Source organism: Coregonus lavaretus (assembly GCF_964263955.1).
Source record: "Coregonus lavaretus genome assembly, chromosome: 8".
NCBI classification, from domain to species: Eukaryota; Metazoa; Chordata; class Actinopteri; order Salmoniformes; family Salmonidae; genus Coregonus; species Coregonus lavaretus.
Window position 1 is genome coordinate 4,555,394 of NC_139995.1, and position 23,864 is coordinate 4,579,257.

Here is a 23,864-nt window from a genome sequence, read left to right on the forward strand (position 1 = left end):
CGCATCTCTTTTCTAAACAATATTACATTTCTTCCTTGTGCTCACCAGAGATGTGGAACATTGTAAACAAGTCTAGCTGTTAGGTTGCTAACTTATGTTTTGTTTTTTTGTCAGTGCAACCTGTTAGTTAGACTGGTTTATCGAATGAGTTTAGCTGTGGATGTGTCCCGTGTGATGCTTGAAGTTCGCATTTATCTATTACAATAAAAGGTGAAATTGAGGAATAAAGTTGTGAAGACCTTTATTTCCCATCAGTACAAATCCTTGTTTAGATGCTTTTCAGACAACAATGCTGTTTAGACACATTAGTTGCATCATACGTTCTGTTGCTACTGTTCCAATTACATATTTGTGATGGTACGCTGCAGGGACCACCCAACAATGATCACAAATATGTGATCGTACGCGTCTTACCCCTCGTCATAATTTGTTCCTGCGCTGCCGCATGTGCTCCTCTGCATCTGTGAGTATCCATAATAATGGCTCAGTTTGGGCTGCTCAATGATGAAAGATGTTAGCTGACGTTAGATAGCTACTTTTTGTCACTCCAAACTCTGACAAACAGCTGTAACCTTTGATTGTTAGGATATATTTTTGTTCAGAATTCAGATTTGAATAGCAGAAAAGTAGATAAAGATGTCATACCCACTAACTTTTTGTTTAACTTGTTGGGAAAGTTGTTAAAATGTCAGTTGTTTATAAAAGGTTACAGGAAATGTCTTTGACACGGTTATTTAAACAGCTGTATCGTTTGATATTTTTGTTCCAAGTTCAGATTTGAAAAGCAAAGAAGTAGAGGAAGATATCATACGCTCAAACTTTTTGTCGAAGTCGTTGGCAAAGTGGTCAAAGTAGCTGATATGTGTCCAAAGTTGCATTGTTGCAGTGAATGGAATGTTGGAAGTGATGATGTCACAATGAGGCATTTAGAATGTTGAGGAAATCACATGAAAAAGTTGTATACAATCACACTATTCCAGACCGATTTGCATGTTTTAAAGTTTGAATGACATTTCTAGCTTAAACGGTGTAAGAGGAGTAGCGTTCCAAATAATAATAATAACTGTAAGTAAGAAGTACAGTGCATTCGGAAAGTATTCAGACCCCTTGACTTTTTCCACATTTTGTTACGTTACAGCCTTATTCTAAAATCGATTAAATTAAATGTTTTCCTCATCAATCTACACACAACACCCCATAATGACAAAACAAAAACTGTTTTTTATATATTTTTGCAAATGTATAAAAAAAAGAAAAACTGAAATATCACATTTGATAAAACAAAACAGTTTTTGCTTTGTCATTATGGGGGATTGTGTGTAGATTAATGAGGAAAAAAATTGATTTAATCAATTTTAGAATAAGGCTGCAATGTAACAAAATTTGGAAAAAGTCATGGGATCTGAATACTTTCCAAATGCGCTGTATGTCGAAGATTTAAAGTGGGGACTTTTGCTTTGCAAGCCCCATTAATAATAAGAAGAGGTATGTTGAAGATTTAAAGTGGGGACTCTTGCTTCACCAGTTAACAAATTAATTAAAAATTAAAAGCTGAAATGTTATTGAGTCAATAAGTATTCAACACCTTTGTTATGGCAAGCCTAAATAAGTTCAGGAGTATACATCTGCTTAACAAGTCACATAATAATTTGCATGGACTCACTCTGTGTGCAACAATAGTGTTTAACATGATTTTTGAATGACTACCTCATCTCTGTACCCCACACATACTGTACAATTATCTGTAAGGTCCCACAGTCGAGCAGTGCATTTCAAACACAGATTCAACCACAAAGACCAGGGAGGTTTTCAAATGCCTCGCAAAGAAGGGCACTTATTGGTAAATGGGTAAAACAAAATGTTGAATGAATATCCCTTTGAGCATGGTAAAGTTATTCATTACACTTTGGATGGTGTATCAATACACCCAGTTACTACAAAGATACAGGCGTCCTTCCGAACTCAGTTGCCGGAGTGGAAGGGACACACTTAGGGATTTCACCATGAGGCCACTGGTCATTTTAAAAGAGTTACAGAGTTTAATGGCTGTGCTAGGAGAAAACTGAGGATGGATCAACAACATTGTAGTTGCTCCACAATACTAACCTCATTGACAGTGTGAAAAGAAGGAAGCCTGTACAGAATAAAAATATTCCAAAACATGCATCCTGTTTGCAACAAGGCACTAAAGTAATACTGCAAAACATTTGGCAAAGCCATTCACTTTTTGTCCTGAATACAAAGTGTTATGTTTGGGGCAAATCCAATACAACACGTTACTGAGTACCACACTCCATATTTTCAAGCATAGTGATGGCTGCATCATATTATGGGTATGCTTGTAATCGTTCAGGATAAAAAAATATTCTAGAGGAAAATTTGGTTCAGTCTGCGTTCCACCAGACACTGGCAGCTGAATTCACCTTTCAGCAGGACATTAACCTAAAACACAAGGTCAAATCTACACTGGAGTTGCTTTCCATGGATATTCCTGAGTGTCCGAGTTACAGTTTGGACTTAAATCTGCTTGAAAATCTACGGCAAGACCTGAAAATGGTTGTCTAGCAATGATCAACAACCAATTTGACAGAGCTTGAAGAATTTTGAAAATAATAATGGCCAAATGTTGCTCAATCCAGGTCTGGAAAGCTCTTAGAGCCTTACCCAGAAAGACTCACAGCTGTAATCGCTGCCAAAGTTGATTCTAACATGCATTGACTCATGGGGTTGAATACTCATCTAATCAAGATATATTAGTGTTGTATTTTTCAAATATATATACAAAAAATGATGTTCGAATTTTTCTTCCACTTTGACATTACAGTATTTGGTTATGCTTTACTTGACACCCAGTGTCATAACACGTTATGACACGGTCATAACTATGTCATAATGTCATAACAACTGACATAACTTGTCATAACCTTTCATAATATGGTTATAACATTGTCATGACCCATATATTTACACCTGTTGTGACATATATTGCGTTATTTTATGGCTGGTTATGACCCACATTTATTCAAATTAGTTTTTTCCCTGCCAAGAAGTTTCCTTTTGTTTGAAAGTTTTTCTTAAATCCTTTGTTGTTGTTGTAGAAATGAATTATTTACAGTCATGTTTTTTTCATCATATTTTAAATAACTTGTACAAAATATACTTTATGACACTGTCATTAAGCATTATGACCATCCCATGTCACTTTACTTGGACTAAGAAAATACACTTTGACACTGTCAAGAAGAATTATGACCATCATAATCATAGATAGGCCTATCTCGTACATTCCCTTATATCAGTCATCAGTCATAAAGAGGGTGTCTTGCCCTGCTCCTGAAATCTGCTCCTGCATTCATCCCAGTCATCAGCAACAGAGCATTGGGGTAGGTGCATGTCTGACATCAATGTGTGTGCGATTACAATGCTAATTTAATATGGTCAATAAAAATATATATAATATAACATAAACACACTGTTGACACGTAGGCTATGGTGTAATAGAATGTTTTGCCTTGTAGGGTAGGTTTTTTGGTTTTTACACTCTTATGTAGGTGTCATAACCAGCCGTAAAATAACACAAAATATTTCGCAACAGGTCTAAATATATGTGTCATGACAGTTATGACCATATTATAACAGGTTATGACAAGTTATGTCAGCTGTTATGACATATTAAGAAATGGTTATGACAATGTCATAACGTGTAATGATGCTGGGTGTCAAATAAAGTGTTACTGAGTATTTTGGGTACATCGTTGACAAAAATTAAAACAATTTTAATCCCACTTTGTAACACAACAAAATGTGGAAAAAGTCAAGGGGTGTGTATACTTTCTGAAGGCACTGTATGTTACCCTAAGAGTTGTGCCAAGTTGATAGAATCTTATTCAAAAGGATTCTCAGCTTTAATGACTCCCAAGTATTAACTCTGGGGTGTGAAGACAAACTCAATCAATATTATCAATATTTTTTATTAATTTGGAAAATGTTATATAATTCGTTATTCACTTGGAAAATGTGGACTAGGTTGTGTAGATAGGTATGGGAAAAAATGTAATGTAATAAATTGTTTTATTTTTTATTTAAAAGGCAGGTAAATGTGCAAGCTGTCCAAGGGGTGTGTTGACTTTCACTAGGCATATATGAATACATTAGCAACAGTCATCACAATTGTTTTTAAAGGTTTAAAAAAAAATCTAATATATGCAACATTTGGACAATGAATGAAGATACTCCAATATTTTAGAATTTTTAAAATCCATCAGATATTGACTGAAATATAAGATATAAAACATTTTACTGGCATGTACAAATAACGAGTTCAGGGATTTTGGTGGGATTTCAAGTATTCAATTTATTGTAAAAAAAATAAAAAATAATCTTAGAATGCGCTCATTTATACATTTTCTAATGGTATGAGGTATTTAAATATTTTGTGTTGAATTATAATATATGTGCCTCGTGCATAAATACAATGGGTTAACTTGCATATATAAATACATTAACATAAAGGGGAGGAACAGGCCTGCAACCACCAAAAACTTGCTCTGTCTAGGTCTACCTGCACTCACCTGGTCTGTCTAGACTGCCGCATTAATTACTGTTGTTGTCACATTCTGTTGCATAAATCAACAAGTAAGTGTGGAGATGATGCGTTCTTATAGATGCAACGGAAAGACAATGTATTCCATCGAGCCCATTTCAGCCATTGCCGGAGTGTGTTTCACAGGTCATTACAAATATTTCCGTGGTTGTAATGTTAACGGGGAAAAAACAACAGGCACAAGCATAAGTATGAAAGAGTCGCAGGAGTAAAATGAAAGCAATCAATCCAGTGAGATTTACAGTGGCTTGCGAAAGTATTCACCCCCCTTGGCATTTTTTCTATTTTGTTGCCTTACAACCTGGAATTAAAATGGATTTTTTGGGGGTTTGTATCATTTGATTTACACAACATGCCTACCACTTTGAAGATGAAAAATATGTTTAATTGTGAAACAAACAAGAAATAAGACAAAAAACAGAACTTGAGCGTGCATAACTATTCACCCCCTCCCCAAAGTCAATAAATAGAGCCACCTTTTGCAGCAATTACAGCTGCAAGTCTCTTGGGGTATGTCTCTATAAGCTTGGCACATCTAGCCACTGGGATTTTTTCCCATTCTTCAAGGCAAAACTGCTCCAGCTCCTTCAAGTTGGATGGGTTCCGCTGGTGTACAGCAATCTTTAAGTCATACCACAGATTCTCAATTGGATTGAGGTCTGGGCTTTGACTAGGCCATTCCAAGACATTTAAATGTTTCCCCTTAAACCACTCAAGTGTTGCTTTAGCAGTATGCTTAGGGTCATTGTCCTGCTGGAAGGTGAACCTCCATCCCAGTCTCAAATCTCTGGAAGACTGAAACAGGTTTCCCTCAAGAATTTCCCTGTATTTAGCGCCATCCATCATTCCTTCAATTCTGACCAATTTCCCAGTCCCTGCCGATGAAAAACATCCCCACAGCATGATGCTGCCACCACCATGCTTCACTGTGGGGATGGTGTTCTCGGGGTGATGAGAGGTGTTGGGTTCGCGGCAGACATAGCGTTTTCCTTGATGGCCAAAAAGCTCAATTTTAGTCTCATCTGACCAGAGTACCTTCTTCCATATGTTTGGGGAGTCTCCCACATGCCTTTTGGCGAACACCAAACGTGTTTGCTTATTTTTTTCTTTAAGCAATGGCTTTTTTTCTGGCCACCCTTCCGTAAAGCCCAGTTCTGTGGAGTGTACTGCTTAAAGTGGTCCTATGGACCGATACTCCAATCTCCGCTGTGGAGCTTTGCAGCCCCTTCAGGGTTATCTATGCCAAATTTCTTCAGCCACCTTAGGAAGTAGAGACGCTGTTGCACCCTCTTGACAAGAGTTGTGGTGTTGTTGGTCCATGTCAAGTCCTCAGTGATGTGAACGCTGAGAAACTTAAAACTGCTGACTCTGTACTGCAATCCCATTGATGTAGATCAGGGCATGTTCCCTCCTCTGCTTCCTGAAGGGAGAGGTTGTTGACACTGAGGGAGAGGTTGTTGTCCTGGCACAACAATGCCAGTTCGATTAGCCTCCTCACTATAGGCTGACCCGTTGTTGTTGGTTATCAGGCCTACAACCGTGGTGTCGTCAGCAAACTTGATGATGGAGTTGGCGTCGTGCAAAGCCACGCAGTTGTGGGTGAACAGGAAGTACAGCAGAGGGCTGAGGACACACCTCTGCGGTGCTCCTGTGTTAAGAGTCAATCCTCACAGCCTGTGGTCTGCCAATCAGAAAGTCCAGGATCCAGTTGCAGAGGGTGGTGTCCAGACCGAGGGCTCTGATCTTGATGTCGAGCTTAGAGGGAATAATAGTGTTGAATGCTGAACAGTAGTCAATGAACAGCATTCTCACATAGGTTTTCCAGATGTGTTACGGCCTTGTGAATAATGATGGAAATGGCAACAATCCTGCAGCATTGAGTCTACTTCCTCTGTCCAGCACCTCACTATTCTCTGTGTTGGTGGCTCCCACTTGAGTTGCTGCTTGTAGGCGGGGAGTAGGAACAGAAAGACGTGATTTGATTGGCCGAAATGGGGGCGGGGGATGGCTTTGTACGCATCCCGGATGTTTGTGTATACAGTGCATTTGGAAAGTATTCAGACCCCTTGACTTTTTCCACATTTTGTTAGTTACAGCCGTATTCTAAAATGGATTAAAAAATATATAATGTCTCATCAATCTGCGCACAATGCCCCATAATGACAAAGCAAAAACAGGTTTTTTTTGCAAATGTATTACAAATAAAAAACGGAAATATCACATTTACATAAGTATTCAGACCCTTGACTCAGTACTTTGTTGAAGCACCTTTGGCAGCGATTACAGCCTCGAGTCTTCTTGGGTATGACCCTACAAGCTTGGCACACCTGTATTTGGGAAGTTTCTCCCACTCTTCTAAGCAGATCCTCTCAAGCTTTGTCAGGTTAGATGGGGAGCGTCGCTGCACAGCTATTTTCAGGTCTCTCCAGAGATATTCGATCAAGTTCAAGTCCGGGCTCTGGCTGGGCAACTCAAGGACATTCAGAGACTTGTCCCGAAGCCACTCCTGCATTGTCTTGGCTGTGTGCTTAGGGTCATTGTCCTGTTGGAAGGTGAGCCTTTGCCCCAGACTGAGGTCCTGAGCTCTCTGGAGCAAGTTTTCATCAAGGAACTCTCTGTACTTTGCTGCGTTCATCTTCCCTCAATCCTGACTAGTCTCCCAGTCCCTGCCACTGAAAAACATCCCCACAGCATGATGCTGCCACCACCATGCTTCACCGTAGGGATGATGCCAGGTTTCCTCCAGACGTGACGCTTGGCAATCAGGCCAAAGATTTCAATCTTGGTTTCATCAGACCAGAGAATCTTGTTTCTCATGGTCTGAGAGTCTTTTAGGTGCCTTTTGGCAAACTCCAAGTGGGCTGTCATGTGCCTTTTACTGAGGAGTGGCTTCCGTCTTGCCACTCTACCATAAAGGCCTGATTGGTGGAGTGCTGCAGATATGGTTGTCCTTCTGGAAGGTTCTCCCATCTCTGACATGCATTGTCAACTTTGGGACCTTATATATATCCAAACATGTCCAATCAATTTAATTTACCACAGGTGGACTCCAATCAAATTGTAGAAACATCTCAAGGATGATTAATGGACACAGAATGCACCTGAGCTCAATTTCGAGTCTCATAGCAAAGGGTCTGAATACTTATGTAAATAAGGTGTTATTGTTTTTTCTTTTTTATACATTTGCAAACATTTCTAAAAAACTGTTTTCCCTTTGTCATTATAGGGTATTGTGTGTAGACTGATGAGGATAATTTGTAAAAAAAAAAAAAAAAATCAATTTTAGAATAAGGCTGAAACGTAACAAAATGTTGAAAAAGTCAAGGGGTCTGAATACTTTCCAAATGCACTGTACATGGTCCAACACATTTTGTATTTTTGTGGGGCAGGATACATGTTGGTGATATTTTTTTCAAATTGGTTTTAAACGTGCTTGGTTAAAATAATCTGTGACAATAAAGACTGCTTTCGGGTGAGAGGATTCTTGTGGCTAATGATCTTGTACAGTTCACTGAGTGCTGCCTTGGTATTGGCTTGTGGTGGTACAGTGGCTTGCGAAAGTATTCACCCCCCTTGGCATTTTTCCTGTTTTGTTACCTTACAACCTGGAATTAAAATAGATTTTTTGGGGGGTTTGTATCATTTGATTTATTCAACATGCCTACTACTTTGAAGATGCAAAATATTTTTTATAGTGAAACAAACAAGAAATAAGACCAAAAAACTGAAACCTTGAGCGTGCATAACTATTCACCCCCTCCAAAGTCAATACTTTGTAGAGCCACCTTTTGCAGCAATTACAGCTGCAAGTCTCTTGGGGTATGTCTCTATAAGCTTGGCACATCTAGCCACTGGGATTTTTGCCCATTCTTCAAGGCAAAACTGCTCCAGCTCCTTCAAGTTGGATGGGTTCTGCTGTTGTACAGCAATCTTTAAGTCATACCACAGATTCTCAATTGGATTGAGGTCTGGGCTTTGAGTAGGCCATTCCAAGACATTTAAATGTTTCCCCTTAAACCACTCAAGTGTTGCTTTAGCAGTATGCTTAGGGTCATTGTCCTACTGGAAGGTGAACCTCTGTCCCAGTCTCAAATCTCTGGAAGACTGAAACAGGTTTCCCTCAAGAATTTCCCTGTATTTAGCATCATCCATCATTCCTTCAATTCTGACCAGTTTCCCAGTCCCTGCCGATGAAAAACATCCCCACATCATGATGCTGCCACCACCATGCTTCACTGTGGGGATGGTGTTCTCGGGGTGATGAGAGGTGTTGGGTTTGCACCAGACGTAGCGTTTTCCTTGATGGCCAAAAAGCTCAATTTTAGTCTCATCTGACCAGAGTACCTTCTTCTATATGTTTGGGGAGTCTCCCACATGCCTTTTGGCGAACATCAAACGTGTTTGCTTATTTTCTTCTTTAAGCAATGGCTTTTTTCTGGCCACTCTTCCGTAAAGCCCAGTTCTGTGGAGTGTACTGCTTAAAGTGGTCTAATGGACAGATACTCCAATCTCCGCTGTGGAACTTTGCAATTTGGACTATTATGTGTATGTCCATTACATGAAATCCATTTAAATTACAGGTTGTAATGCAACAAAATAGGAAAAACGCAGAGGGGGGTGAATACTTTTGCAAGGCACTGTATGTACACAGCTGTGATAATAACACAGGTGAATCCCCTCAGCATGGTGTGGTCGGCATTTTAGCATCAGAAACTCCAGGTCGGGTGAACAGGAGCTTGAGATGTTTTCAACTTCGGTACACCAGGAATTGTTGATAGGGGGAAACATACCCCTCCCCCACCTACTCTTACCAGAAGCCGCTGTTCGATCCATATGGAAAATAGAAAAGCTGTCTGGTTGAAAAGCAGAGTCGAGTGTATTGTTCGCAAGCCATGTCTCTGTAAAAACAAAGACACAGCATTCCCTGATGCCGGTCTGCGAGATCACAAAGTTTTTCTTCCAACGATTGGACATTAGCTATCAGGATACTAGGAAGAGGAGGCAGTGTAGCCCATCTTTTCAGCCTTGCTTGGAGTCCCCCTTTCCTTCCTCTTCATTGTCACCTACGTTGACTTCGGTCATCTTGAACAGCAGCAACAGGTAAGCCCTCTTGCGAGAAACAAAGGAGCGAATGCTGTATTCCAGATCTGGGAGGCTGAGAGATAAGTGTGTAGCTTACGGTTCATGATCCAGAAGTGTTTGTTGGTTATATGAAATTATTGCATGAACATTCTGAGCAAACATAATAATAACTAACGCATAAATAGCCATAAAAAAGCTAAGTTGAGCAGGAATCTGCAAGACGCGCACCCTCCTCAGCGCCGCCATATTATCATCAGATGGAGAGGACAAGTGCACAGTGAAATCCATGAACCCAGAGCAGAAAGATAAAACAAATGTTGCGTTTGGAGGACACAAAACATCATTGAGTTTGTCCTTGTGTCATGTTGTGAGCTGTCAGAGACATTTTGGCCTCTTCAAACCCTATTGGCTCGAGCTTAAACCTAGATAAATGTACTCTCCTGTAGACTCTAGTGTTCACAAACAGCTGCAATATGTCCCTTGTAACTTAGATACACCACCTGCCTACCCCTTAATGGAGCATGTAAACAGCTTGTGAAATGGCTCTCTGCAGTGACATGTTAACATTTAGCACGCAAAATTGTCGAAGCACACTGTCTTTGGAGCCTGGAAAAGCTGCCATTCCATGCTTAACCGTGGAGGCTCAGCTCCAGTCGACTCATGAAATTGCTCAATCCAAAACCGCTGAACGCTATCTCTCGTATGTCTCACTGACTGCTCGGCTCCTGAAGTGGAACCGCAAAGTGTTTTGGGCTCGGTGTAGGCTCAGCAGAGGGGCTGTCAGAGAGTGAGATGGCATGGGCCTACTGTCAGACACTGCTTCCCAGTGATTTCCACAGACTCACAGGAGGCTGTAGAGCAGCTTCAGACTGTTCTGTTCAATAGAATCTTCAGTCCTATTTAACTCAGTTTCCTTTTAACTCTCGTCTTTCTTTTTTTGTACATTGCTTTTTACACACTCCATTACCGTACTGTAGAATCCTTGAAAATGTCATAAATCTCTATAAAAAATGCACCGCCTACTGGGTGACCCTTGGGAACTTCGTTTTCGAATGACTGTATCTGCAAAGTGACGAAGTCTGCAAAGTAATGGTAACCTTGACATTATATGATTTTCTTTTGTCCATCGTTATAGATTATTGAAAGGATTTCTGCATTATCTTGTCGGGTATTTCTCTATTGACTCATAGCACAGATTGCTCAGCAGGAAGAAATCAAAGTTATACATTTTTCCTCATTAAACCAATGCAGTTACTGTATATCCTTGCAGCAAGTTGAATATCTACCGCAGCAACACTACCACCAGGGGACTTACAGTAGAATTAATTGACTTCCAAAACAAGTAGAAGAGCAACTACCCACTGGGCACAAACCAGTAATTTGTCAACATATTGTGACGTGCAATCTACATGTAAAATACAATGGTGCTCTTTAGGCCTAAATAGCATTTGTGAAAAGTCATCATCAGCTATTGTTTCAATTTAACCGAGGATTAAACTAAAAATAGACAATACATATTGGTCCAGGGTTTCAAGCTTTGGTTGTTTTCAAATGTAATTCCAATTCTACAAGTTAATAATGGATATGTTGGATTCATGTCTTCATCGCAACCAAAAATCTAAGTTAAAGAATAGGACTAAATCAAATCAAACTTTATTTAAAGTGTGTTTTATTTGATTTAGTTATATTTGTTAACTTTTTGGTTGAGATGTAGACGTGAATCCAACATATCAATTATTAACTTGTAGACAAACTGGAATTAAAGCAAGACTAAGTCAGTGGCACAGACGGAGAACACATTGGGAGGGATCTTAGACCATTCCTCCATACATAATCCTTCCAGATCCTTGATATCCTTCATCTGCGCTTATGGACTGCACTCTTCAATTCAAACCACAGGTTTTCAATGGGTTTCAAGTCTGGAGACTGAGATGGCAATTGCAAAATGATGATTTTGTGGCCACTTAACCATTTTTTTGTTAAATTTAATGTGTGCTTGGGGTAATTTTCTTGCTGGAAGATCCACTTGCGGCCAAGTTTCAGCCTCCTGGCAGAGGCAACCAGGTTTTGGGCTAAAATGACTTTTTTTGTGCTTGTAACGGGTTGAAAGTGCAGTGATAACAAATTTAGGTGACAACTAAACCAAAAATCTGACATAGTTTTTCCATTTTACTTTGGTTGTTCTTTTAGATGGTTGAAAGCATTTTGATAACACATTGGGATTTCAACAAACTATTGGCTGTCTTTTTGAGTGAATATACAGGTAACTGCTCAAATAAAGGAAACACCAACATAAAGTGTCTTAAAGGCCCAGTGCAGTCAAAAACATGATTTTCCTGTGTTTTATATATATGATTTCCACACTATGAGGGTGGAATAATACTGTGAAATTGTGAAAATTATTATAATTTCCTTTAGTGTAAGAGCTGTTTGAAAATACCGCCTGAAATTTCAGGAGTTTAGGCCTGCCTTGTGACATCACCAGGCGGTAAATTAGTTAACCCCCTAGAGTGGAATGACGCACAGGTGTGTCCGTCTAAGTAACATAATAAGAAAATCCCCATAAAAATCAGTCAATTTAAGATAGAGATATCAGTTTTGCACTCAGTCCACCACATCCGCCGATGTCGCACTTCCACATCTGTGGTGAAAGGTGGCAGAGCTAGAGCGGTGTTTGTCAGACCATGAGACATCCCGAAAATCTGTCTTCTCACGAAAACGTCTGTAGTGTCCGAGCGGTTTGGCCTAAAAACAAATATGGAAAGATGAGACTCTCATGAACACAATGGTGGTCTCTTTTTTTCTACGACCCCACACAAGTGTCAGGGGACTCGTCTGAAGTCGGTACATTAGTCTTTGTAGCATCCGAACCGTTTGGGCTACCAACTATTGTGACCCCATTGTGGAAAGGGGAGATTCTCATGAACACAATGGTTTTCTCAGTTTTGCTCTACAACCCCCACAAGTGTCACAGGACTCTACGACCCCCCATTAACGGCTTAGGCTCTGAAGAATTAATAGACCAATAAGAAAGAGAGTTCCAAACCTCTCTGCCAATAAAAGCTAGTTTTCAGTTTTCCCTTCCCCACTCAGACCACTCCCAGACAGTCCTAGCAAAATTATTGCTTGAGAAGTTGCCCTAAGCTATTTTTTTATTGAAAACAATCACAGTAAGGTGCTTCATTGTTACCCAGAAATTATTTGATATTGAGATAAAAATGGCTGCATTGGCCCTTTAATAGGACGTTGGACCACCACCAACCGCCAGAACAGCTGCAATGCACCTTGACATTGATTCTACAAGTGTCTGGAACTCGATTGTAGGGATTCTTTCACAATAAATTCCATCATTTGGTGTTTTGTTTATGGTGGTGGAAAAGGCTGTCTCAGGCGCCGCTCCAGAATCTCCCATAAGTGTCAGATTTAGTTGAGATCTGGTGACTGAGACAAACACACACACACACATACAGTGAGCTCCAAAAGTATTGGGATAGTGTAACATGTTTGTTGTTTTGGCTCTGTACTCCAGCACTTTGGATTTGAAATGATACAATGACTGAGTTTAAAGTGCAGACTGTCAGCTTTAATTTGAGTGTATTTTCATCCATATTGGGAAGGACCGTTTTGAAATGACAGCACTTTTTGTACATATACTATTCTTATTTACAATAAAAGTGACTCCAACATAACACAATACATTATTTACCATTCATTTCTATTGGGCACAAAATAATCCGAAACACAACCAACAAATTTGTAGAGTCAGAAGCTTGATGTAGTCATTGCGTGATATGAATATGGGACTAAATACTTAACTTTTTACTACTTTAATACACATATAAGTGAATTTGTCCCAACCCTTTTGGTCCCCTAAAATGGGGGGACTATGTTTCTAAAGACGTCTACATTAATGTGGATGCTACCATAATTATGGATAATTCTGATTGAATCGTGAAGAATGATGACTGAGAAAGTTACAGACGCACATGTGTCACTGACCCAATACTTTTGGAGCTCACTTTAAATTAAATCCCCTATGCTCCTTTGAGACCCCTCTTTCAAAGTAACTGATATCTCTTCTAGCCATGGTAGCCAAAATAATGGGCAACTGGGCATTTTTCTACATGACCCTAAGCATGATGGGATGTTAATTGCTTAATTAACTAAGGAATCCCATCTGTGTGGAAACACCTGCTTTCATTATACTTTGTATCCCTCATTTACTCAAGCGTTTCCTTTATTTTGGCATTTACCTGTAGGTTTTAATCTCATTGATCAACGGCTCACCCAACTATTACCAAATTGTCCACGTTTAAATGACATGGTGTGCCCAGTGGGTAATCATCCCAAGAAAAGGAACTTACAAAATGTTTGTTTATCATGCTTTTCCCCCCTCCTCGCAGATATTTTGAGGTTATATTTTGAGGTTCGTAACCAAGATGTCTCTGAAGGTTCATACCAGCAATGTCACCAACAAGAATGACCGCAAGTCCATCAACTCACGCGTGTTCATCGGTAACCTCAACACAGCCGTGGTGAAGAAGTCGGATGTGGAGAGTATCTTCTCGAAATATGGCCGCGTGCTGGGCTGCTCTGTGCACAAGGGCTACGCCTTTGTCCAGTACGTCAGCGAGAGGCATGCCCGTGGGGCTGTTATTGGGGAGAATGGACGAGTGCTGGCGGGACAGACTCTGGGTGAGTCCTATTTGGGTTCTTCTGTCATTTATCTCAGTAGTGAATACTAGGGCCATGTTTTTGTTTCAGATGTTTGGGTAATGATAATAATGTCATGATAATAACAGATCAGCAAATGTCAACCGACACTGTCAAGGGATAATTAATCAAATAGTTTACCCTAAAATCAAAATTCTTTAGATGTTTTCAGACCTCAAAAGAACATTAGAACATATTTCACAGTATCTGTTATGTAGAAATCTGCAGGTCTCAATTGCACACATGAATGGGAAAGATTGGCACCATCTAACATACACAACAGATGCCGTGGAATATGGACTCAGCTTTTGACATAGGGCTACGGAAATCGACACATGTAGAGTTTTGGGGCGAAATATTCCTGCTTCAGAGTGCTGAGCGATTAACCGAAATGTCCGTTTTTTGTTCCTTCTTTTTCTGTGAGCTCAATGCGCACATTGCACTGCAGTTTCTCTAGAGATAAATCAGATCATGCCCAAACTGTGCGATGTAGTAGGGAGTTGTAGTTTCCAACAGGCCAATGTTCTACATAGTTTAGCGCAGAAAACGTGATAATTAACTACAATGACAATAATCCATTGCGCGGCTACTTGTCCGGTCTGTTTTGTCAGCATAGGCAGCAGCTCTAGGGAGATGAGATTATTACTTGGAATGAAATAGTCATCAAATAAAACAAATAATATATATTATAGTGGCAATCGGCAGCTGAAATAATAACAAAGCGACTCCCTGCCCCTGTTTTGGTAAAAAGCTGAGGGATTGGGCTTGAGAAATGTAACCTCTCTCAAATGCAAAGCTATGGATGCAAGGACTGACCATCCATGATATCAAAATTATAGTTTTAACCATGATTTGAGGCTATATAGTGTTCGTTTACATTTACTTTGTTTATAAAACATTGGAGTAAAACAAGCTTATATTTTGGGTTCTGGTGGGGTACGACAGTTGAACTAAGCTAATAACGCATTTATGGGTTATATTCTTCAAGAATCAATGGGTACATATAATTAATTTATAAGTCCAAAAATTGACGTAGAAACTGCTGATTGCCCCTTTAAAGTAAAGTAATATGAATAAGTTATGGTTAGTAAGTGATAAGCAGTCATGGGCAATCACTACCATCATGGGACTTTTATTAATTGTTCCAGCGTTCAACCTACATAATGAGTAGTGCATTAAATGTTTTAAAAAATACTTGAAAATCGTGATTATTTTTTAAGAATCAAACTGAAACCGAACCAACCTCAAAAAGCACTGATCGCTCAGCACTACTTTTTTTACTACACTTTTTACTGCATACATTTTCCCTGACACCCAAAAGTACTCGTTATATTTTGAATGCTAATTCACACATTTATCAAGAGAACATCCCTGGTCATCCCTACTGCCTCTGATCTGGCGGACTCAATAAACGCATGCTTCGTTTTTAAATGATGTCTGAGTATTGGACCATGCCCCTGGCTATACATAAAAATAAAAATAAATGATGCCATCTGGTTTGCTTTATATAAGGAATTTACAATTATTTATACTTTTACTTTTGATAATTAAGTATATTTAAAACCAAATACTTTTAGACTTTTACTCAAGTAGTATTTGACTGGGTGACTTTGACTTTTAATTTAGTCATTTTCTATTAAGGTATATTTTACTCAAGTTTGAGAATGGGGTACTTTTTCCACCACAGTGTGCCTCTGGGAAAGATCAGAGAGAGCAGAGAGACCTGCTGGGCCTGTGCTAAGAGCAGTGTGTATCTGAACCACTCTTACAGCACTCCCTGTAGTCCTTATCAGGCCTTTGAAGAGTGGTGCTTTTTATCAGAGCGTTGATCTCAATAGAACTCAGATTAACCTCCTGACTGTGTGGTGAATCACAGAGGAATACCATCGCTGGCCGCACTGCACTGAGCATCCTTTAACACCCTTCTACTGGTCATCTGGTACAGCTTCATCCCCCATTACACAGAGCCCCAGCTGGACTCTGTCAGCGTCAGGGAACTAAATGTAAGTGGAGGAAAAGACCGGAAAAGTCACATTGGGCGGTATTCTGACTTGCCATTCACTTACCTCCCATTTTTGTCTCCCATTTGACAGTTAATGAATGATTTACAGAAAAGAGTTGCGTGCGCTTTACTCTGAATCTGGCCCAAATACATTATTATCAAATAAGGTATGGTGATGTGGTTTCACTGTGGTATTTTGTTTGTCATAATTTATTGTTAGCCTGAAGTCATTTGTTGAACACCTAAGAATATGCAGTGGCAACAGTCACCGATATACTAAGCAGACACTTCAACAAGCCTTCATTCAACATACTACATATCATTCTCCTCTTAGCTACACATCATCTCTCATAGGCTGCATCCCTACATATTGCACTACTTTTGACCAGAGCCCTAAGAGCATTTTCCTATAAGGGTGATTCTACAGAAGTGGTGCAAATTGCAGTCCCACCCTCAAAAAACACCACAAACTTACATAATGATATGTTCTAATTCAATCCAAGGCAATAACAAGCATATAATTAAATTAATATAGTACAGTCATTGTTTATATACCTATTTCTATTGAGGTGGCTGTCCGAAACCCTGACTCCTAAACTTCATGTTTGAAAATAAAGCAATTCATGATTTGGTCCAGTGTCGTTCGGGTTTGGGGGGGGTTTACTTGGCTCATCGCGCTCTAGCGACTCCTTGTGGCGGGCCGGGTGCCTGCAGGATGACTTCGGTCATCAGTTGAATGGTGTTTCCTCTGACACATTGGTGCGGCTGGCTTCCGGGTTAAGCGAGTGGGTGTTAAGAAGCGCGGTTTGGCTGGTCATGTTTCGGAGGACGCATGACTCAACCTTCGCCTCTCCCGAGCCCGTTGGGGAGTTGCAGCGATGAGACAAGATCGTAATATCACGAAATTGGGGAGAAAAAGGGAAAATAAATAAGACTGTAGAATGAATGTGCCTTAAGCCACACCCCTACAAATATCACCAGGTGATGGGATTGCACCCCTCTCCAGCATTGCCACATGGTGAGTAGTCTATCTACAAACATTTTGGAGAAAATTAGTGAGCAAGTTGGTAAATCTTCATGTATTTTTAAGAACTGTCACTACTAAACACCTAATATATCAATAAATATGTAAAGTACGCTTTTGGGACTAAAATATGCTTTGCTGGGGTGTACATCTGTCCAAATGAAAGATAGCCAGCCATATGTTAGCTATGGGGATTCTTTAAAGTCCAAACCGAAACGATCACAACCAAAACAATTGACACTATATATATATATATATGTACTACAGTTCAAAAGTTTGGGGTCACTTAGACATTTCCTTGTTTTCGTGAAATTTCCTTCACGTCAACAGTGAAGAGGTGACTCCGGGATGCTGACCTTCTAGGCAGAGTTGCAAAGAAAAAGCCATATCTCAGACTGGCCAATAAAAATAAAAGAATATGATGGGCAGTCTGAGATATGGCTTTTTCTTTGCAACTCTGCCTAGAAGGTCAGCATCCCAGAGTCGCCTCTTCACTGTTGACGTTGAGACTGGTGTTTTGCGGGTACTATTTAATGAAACTGCCAGTTGAGGACCTGTGAGGCATCTGTTTCTCAAACTAGACACTCTAATGTATTTGTCCTCTTGCTCAGTTGTGCACCGGGGCCTCCCACTCCTCTTTCTACTCTGGTTAGAGCCAGTTTGCGCTGTTTTGTGAAGGGAGTAGGACACATCATTGAACGAGATCTTCAGTTTCTTGGCAATTTCTTGCATGGAATAACCTTCATTAATCAGAACAAGAATAGACTGACAAGTTTCAGAAGAAAGTTATTTGTTTCTGGCCATTTTGAGCCTGTAATCGAACCCACAATTGCTGATGCTCCAGATACTCAACTAGTCTCAAGAAGGACAGTTTTATTGCTTCTTTAATCAGCACAACAGTTTTCAGCTGTGCTAACATAGTTGCAAAAGGGTTTTCTAATGATCAATTAGCCTTTTAAAATGATAAACTTGGATTAGCAAACACAACGTGCCATTGGAACACAGGACTGATGGTTGCTGATAATGGGTCTCTGTACGCCTATGTAGATATTCCATTACAAATCAGCCATTTCCAGCTACAATAGCCATTTACAACATTAACAATGTCTACACTGTATTTCTGATCAATTTGATGTTATTTTAATGGACAAAAAAAAAAAATCTTTCGAAAACAAGGACATTTATAAGTGACAGCAAACTTTTGAACGGTAGTGTGTGTATATATATATTTATATATATATACAGTGGGGAAAAAAGTATTTAGTCAGCCACCAATTGTGCAAGTTCTCCCACTTAAAAAGATGAGAGAGGCCTGTAATTTTCATCATAGGTACACGTCAACTATGACAGACAAAATGAGAAAAGAAAATCCAGAAAATCACATTGTAGGATTTTTAATGAATTTATTTGCAAATTATGGTGGAAAATAAGTATTTGGTCAATAACAAAAGTTTCTCAATACATTGTTATATACCCTTTGTTGGCAATGACACAGCTCAAACGTTTTCTGTAAGTCTTCACAAGGTTTTCACACACTGTTGCTGGTATTTTGGCCCATTCCTCCATGCAGATCTCCTCTAGAGCAGTGATGTTTTGGGGCTGTCGCTGGGCAACACGGACTTTCAACTCCCTCCAAAGATTTTCTATGGGGTTGAGATCTGGAGACTGGCTAGGCCACTCCAGGACCTTGAAATGCTTCTTACGAAGCCACTCCTTCGTTGCCCGGTTGGTGTGTTTGGGATCATTGTCATGCTGAAAGACCCAGCCACGTTTCATCTTCAATGCCCTTGCTGATGGAAGGAGGTTTTCACTCAAAATCTCACGATACATGGCCCCATTCATTCTTTCCTTTACACAGATCAGTCGTCCTGGTCCCTTTGCAGAAAAACAGCCCCAAAGCATGTTTCCACCCCCATGCTTCACAGTAGGTATGGTGTTCTTTGGATGCAACTCAGCATTCTTTGTCCTCCAAACACGACGAGTTGAGTTTTTACCAAAAAGTTCTATTTTGGTTTCATCTGACCATATGACATTCTCCCAATCCTCTTCTGGATCATCCAAATGCACTCTAGCAAACTTCAGACGGGCCTGGACATGTACTGGCTTAAGCAGGGGGACATGTCTGGCACTGCAGGATTTGAGTCTCTGGCGGCGTAGTGTGTTACTGATGGTAGGCTTTGTTACTTTGGTCCCAGCTCTCTGCAGGTCATTCACTAGGTCCCCCCGTGTGGTTCTGGGATTTTTGCTCACCGTTCTTGTGATCATTTTGACCCCACAGGGTGAGATCTTGCGTGGAGCCCCAGATCGAGGGAGATTATCAGTGGTCTTGTATGTCTTCCATTTCCTAATACTTGCTCCCACAGTTGATTTCTTCAAACCAAGCTGCTTACCTATTGCAGATTAAGTCTTCCCAGCCTGGTGCAGGTCTACAATTTTGTTTCTTGTGTCCTTTGACAGCTCTTTGGTCTTGGCCATAGTGGAGTTTGGAGTGTGACTGTTTGAGGTTGTGGACAGGTGTCTTTTATACTGATAACAAGTTCAAACAGGTGCCATTAATACAGATAATGAGTGGAGGACAGAGGAGCCTCTTAAAGAAGAAGTTACAGGTCTGTGAGAGCCAGAAATCTTGCTTGTTTGTAGGTGACCAAATACTTATTTTCCACCATAATTTGCAAATAAATTCATTAAAAATCCTACAATGTGATTTTCTGAAAAAAAAATTCTCAATTTGTCTGTCATAGTTGGTGTGTACCTATGATGAAAATTACAGGCCTCTCTCATCTTTTTAAGTGGGAGAACTTGCACAATTGGTGGCTGACTAAATACTTTTTTTCCCCACTGTATATATATATATAGCTGTGGAAAAAATTAAGAGACCACTGCAAATTTTTCTTAAATCAGCATCTCTACATGTATGACAGCCATTCCATTCCAGTGTCTGTTGAATTCCAAGACAGGCACACCTCATTCTACTGAATTAGGTACTGATTAGGTGATCACATGAACCAAATCTTATTTAACGAGGAAAAGTATAAAAACCACTGCTGTGGTCATCACTATCCTCTTGCAATAGGACCAGCTGGATGGCAAAAACAGTGCTAATAGTACCTCAAAAGTAATATTAATCAAAAAATAACTATTGACCGTGCCAAAAGAGTTGAAAAGGAAAGTTTTGAGTGAGGAAAAGAAGGGTTCAATTCTGGCTTTACTGGCAGAGGGATACAGTGAGTGTCAGGTTGCTTCCATCCTTAAAATTTCAAAGACAGCGGTTCATAAGAACAAGGTCAAGCAGCAGACATGGGGGACAACAAAGCTACAGACTGGCAGTGTCACGCCCTGGCTCTGGGGACTCTTGTATGTTGAGCCAGGGTGTTAGTTTCTTTGTGTAGTGTCTATGTTTCGTTTTCTATGTTCTGTTCTAGGTTATGTGTTTCTATGTTGGCCGGGGTGGTTCTCAATCAGAGGCAACGTGAATCAGCTGTTGCTTGTTGTCTCTGATTGGGAACCATACTTAGGCAGCCTGTTGTGCACTTGTGTTTTGTGGGATCTTTTTCCGTGTCGGTTTGTGTTGTTAACCGAGGATTTCACGTTTCGTTTGGTTGTTTTGTATTTTGTATTGTGTTGCCAGTACACTATTAAAAAGATGTACGCATATCACGCTGCGCCTTGGTCCAATCATTATGACGATCGTGACAGAAGATCCCACCAAAACAGGACCAAGCAGCGTTTCCAGGAGCAAACGCCGGGTAAGGAGCTGGAGAGGTTGGCGATGGCCCAGGTGGGCCAATGGTGGTCCTGGGAGGATATGTTCGCGGGCAAAGGGCCATGGGCTAAAGTTAAAGCCCTGGCGAGAGAGGAGGTACGGCGCCAACAGTGTCGTCGTCGGACAGGCGAGAGGCAACCCCAAGACATTTTTTGGGGGGGGCACACGGCATGGACGACGGGGCTGCTGGAGGCAGATACAGGGCGAGTTTGTGGACGAGGAGAGAAGGCCACCAGGTTACGGGGGCCATTGGTCGTTAGAGGGAGGGAGAGTGTAGAGGCACGGCGAGAGGTACTGAGGTGTGTTACCAGTCCGGTCCGGCCCGTTCCTGATCCCCGCACAAGGCCAGTGGTGTGTGTTCCCAGTACGGTCCGGCCTGTTCCTGTCCCTCGCACCAAGCCTGTGATGTGCGTCGCCAGCCCGGCCCGGCCTGTTCCTGCCCCTCGCACCAAGCCTGTGGTGCGCGTCGCCAGCCCGGTCCGGCCTGTTCCTGCCCCTCGCACCAAGCCTGTGGTGCGCGTCGCCATCCCGGCCCGGCCTGTTCCTGCTCCCCGCACCAAGCCTGTGGTGCGCGTCGCCAGCCCGGCCCGGCCTGTTCCTGCCCCTCGCACCAAGCCAATGGTGCGCGTCGCCAGCCCGGCCCTGCCTGTTCCTGCCCCTCGCACCAAGCCAATGGTGCGCGTCGCCAGCCCGGTCCGGCCTATTCCTGCTCCCCGCACCAAGCCTGTGGTGCGCGTCGTCAGCCCGGTCCGGCCCGTTCCTGCTCCCCGCACCAAGCCAGTGGTGCGCATCGTCAGCCCGGTCCGGCCCGTTCCTGCTCCCCGCACCAAGCCAGTGGTGCGCGTCGTCAGCCCGGTCCGGCCCATTCCTGCTCCCCGCACCAAGCCTGTGGTGCGCATTGTCAGCCCGGTCCGGCCCGTTCCTGCTCCCCGCACCAAGCCAGTGGTGGGCGTCGTCAGCCCGGTCCGGCCCATTCCTGCTCCCCGCACCAAGCCTGTGTTGCGCGTCGTCAGTCCGGCACAGCCCGTGCCTGGTCAGGTACCGGTCAGCTGCTCCACACCGGGGCCTAAGCAATCCGCTCCACCGATGTCCAGTCCAGCTCCAGCCAGCGGGACCAGACCAGGGGCGCTACGGGGGGATTGTTAGAGGGTGGTGGTCACGCCCGGAGCCGGATCCGCCTCCGAGGTGGAATGCCCACCCGGCCCCTCCCCTGTTGGGTTTATGTTGGCGCAGTCGCAGTCCGCGCCTTTGGGGGGGGGGGGTACTGTCACGCCCTGGCTCTGGGGACTCTTGTATGTTGAGCCAGGGTGTTAGTTTCTTTGTGTAATGTCTATGTTTCGTTTTCTATGTTCTGTTCTAGGTTATGTGTTTCTATGTTGGCCGGGGTGGTTCTCAATCAGAGGCAACGTGAATCAGCTGTTGCTTGTTGTCTCTGATTGGGAACCATACTTAGGCAGCCTGTTGTGCACTTGTGTTTTGTGGGATCTTGTTCCGTGTTGGTTTGTGTTGTTAACCGAGGACTTCACGTTTCGTTTGGTTGTTTTGTATTTTGTATCGTGTTGCCAGTACACTATTAAAAAGATGTACGCATATCACGCTGCGCCTTGGTCCAATCATTATGACGATCGTGACAGGCAGAGGTCGAAAACGACTCTCTACTGACCGGGATGACCGCCAACTCATTCGAATGTCACTCAACAACTGTAGGATGACATAAAGTGACCTACAAAAAGAATGGCAAATGGCAGCTGGGGTGAAGTGCACGGCGAGGACGGTTCGAAACAGGCTCCTAGGGGCAGGGCTGAAGTCGTGCAAAGCTAGAAAAAAGCCCTTCATCAATGAGAAGCAAAGAAGAGTGAGGCTGAGGTTTGCAAAAGACCATAAGGATTGGACCATAGAGGACTGGAGTAAGGTAATCTTCTCTGATGAGTCCAATTTTCAGCTTTGCCCAACACCTGGTCGTCTAATGTTTAGACGGAGACCTGGAGAGGCCTACAAGCCACAGTGTCTCGCACCCACTGTGAAATTTGGTGGAGAATCTGTGATGATCTGGGGGTGCTTCAGCAAGGCTGGAATCGGGCAGATTTGTCTTTGTGAAGGACACATGAATCAAGCCACGTACAAGGTTGTTCTGGAAGAAAACTTGCTTCCTTTTGCTCTGACATTGTACCCCAACTCTGAGGATTGGTTTTTCCAGCAGGACAATGTGCCATGCCACCACCAGATCAAGACCCTTTCATGGCCAGCCCGATCTCCAGACCTGAACCCCATTGAAAACTTCTGGAATGTGATCAAGAGGAAGATGGATGGTCACAAGCCATCAAACAAAGCCGAGCTGCTTGAATTTTTGCGCCAGTAGTGGCATAAAGTCACCCAACATCAATGTGAAAGACTGGTGGAGACCATGCCAAGACGCATGAAAGCTGTGATTGAAAATCAGGGTTATTCCACCAAATATTGACTTCTGAACTCTTCCTAAGTTAAAACATTACTATTGTGTTGTTTAAAAATGAACATGAACTTATTTTATTTGCATTATTCGTGGTCTGACAACACTGCATCTTTTTTGTTATTTTCACCAGTTTTCATTTTCTGCAAATAAATGATCTAAATGACAATATTTTTTTTGGGAATTTGGGAGAAATGTCTTCCCTGTAACGCACAGCGTTGAGATTGC

The 23,864-nt window shown here is 41.8% G+C and overlaps 1 protein-coding gene across 3 annotated transcripts in view; it reads left to right on the forward strand.

Annotated features, from left to right (window-relative positions):
* LOC311134369 (RNA-binding protein Raly-like) overlaps nucleotides 1-23,864 on the forward strand; it is a 201,572-nt gene that overhangs the window by 117,126 nt on the left and 60,582 nt on the right. For all 3 annotated transcript variants that reach the window (XM_084168023.1, XM_084168025.1, XM_084168024.1), the window contains one exon: nucleotides 14,089-14,380. In XM_084168023.1, the coding sequence (XP_084024149.1) occupies nucleotides 14,125-14,380 (256 nt within the window). In that variant the 5' untranslated portion in view covers nucleotides 14,089-14,124. The remainder of the gene's footprint in view (nucleotides 1-14,088; nucleotides 14,381-23,864) is intronic.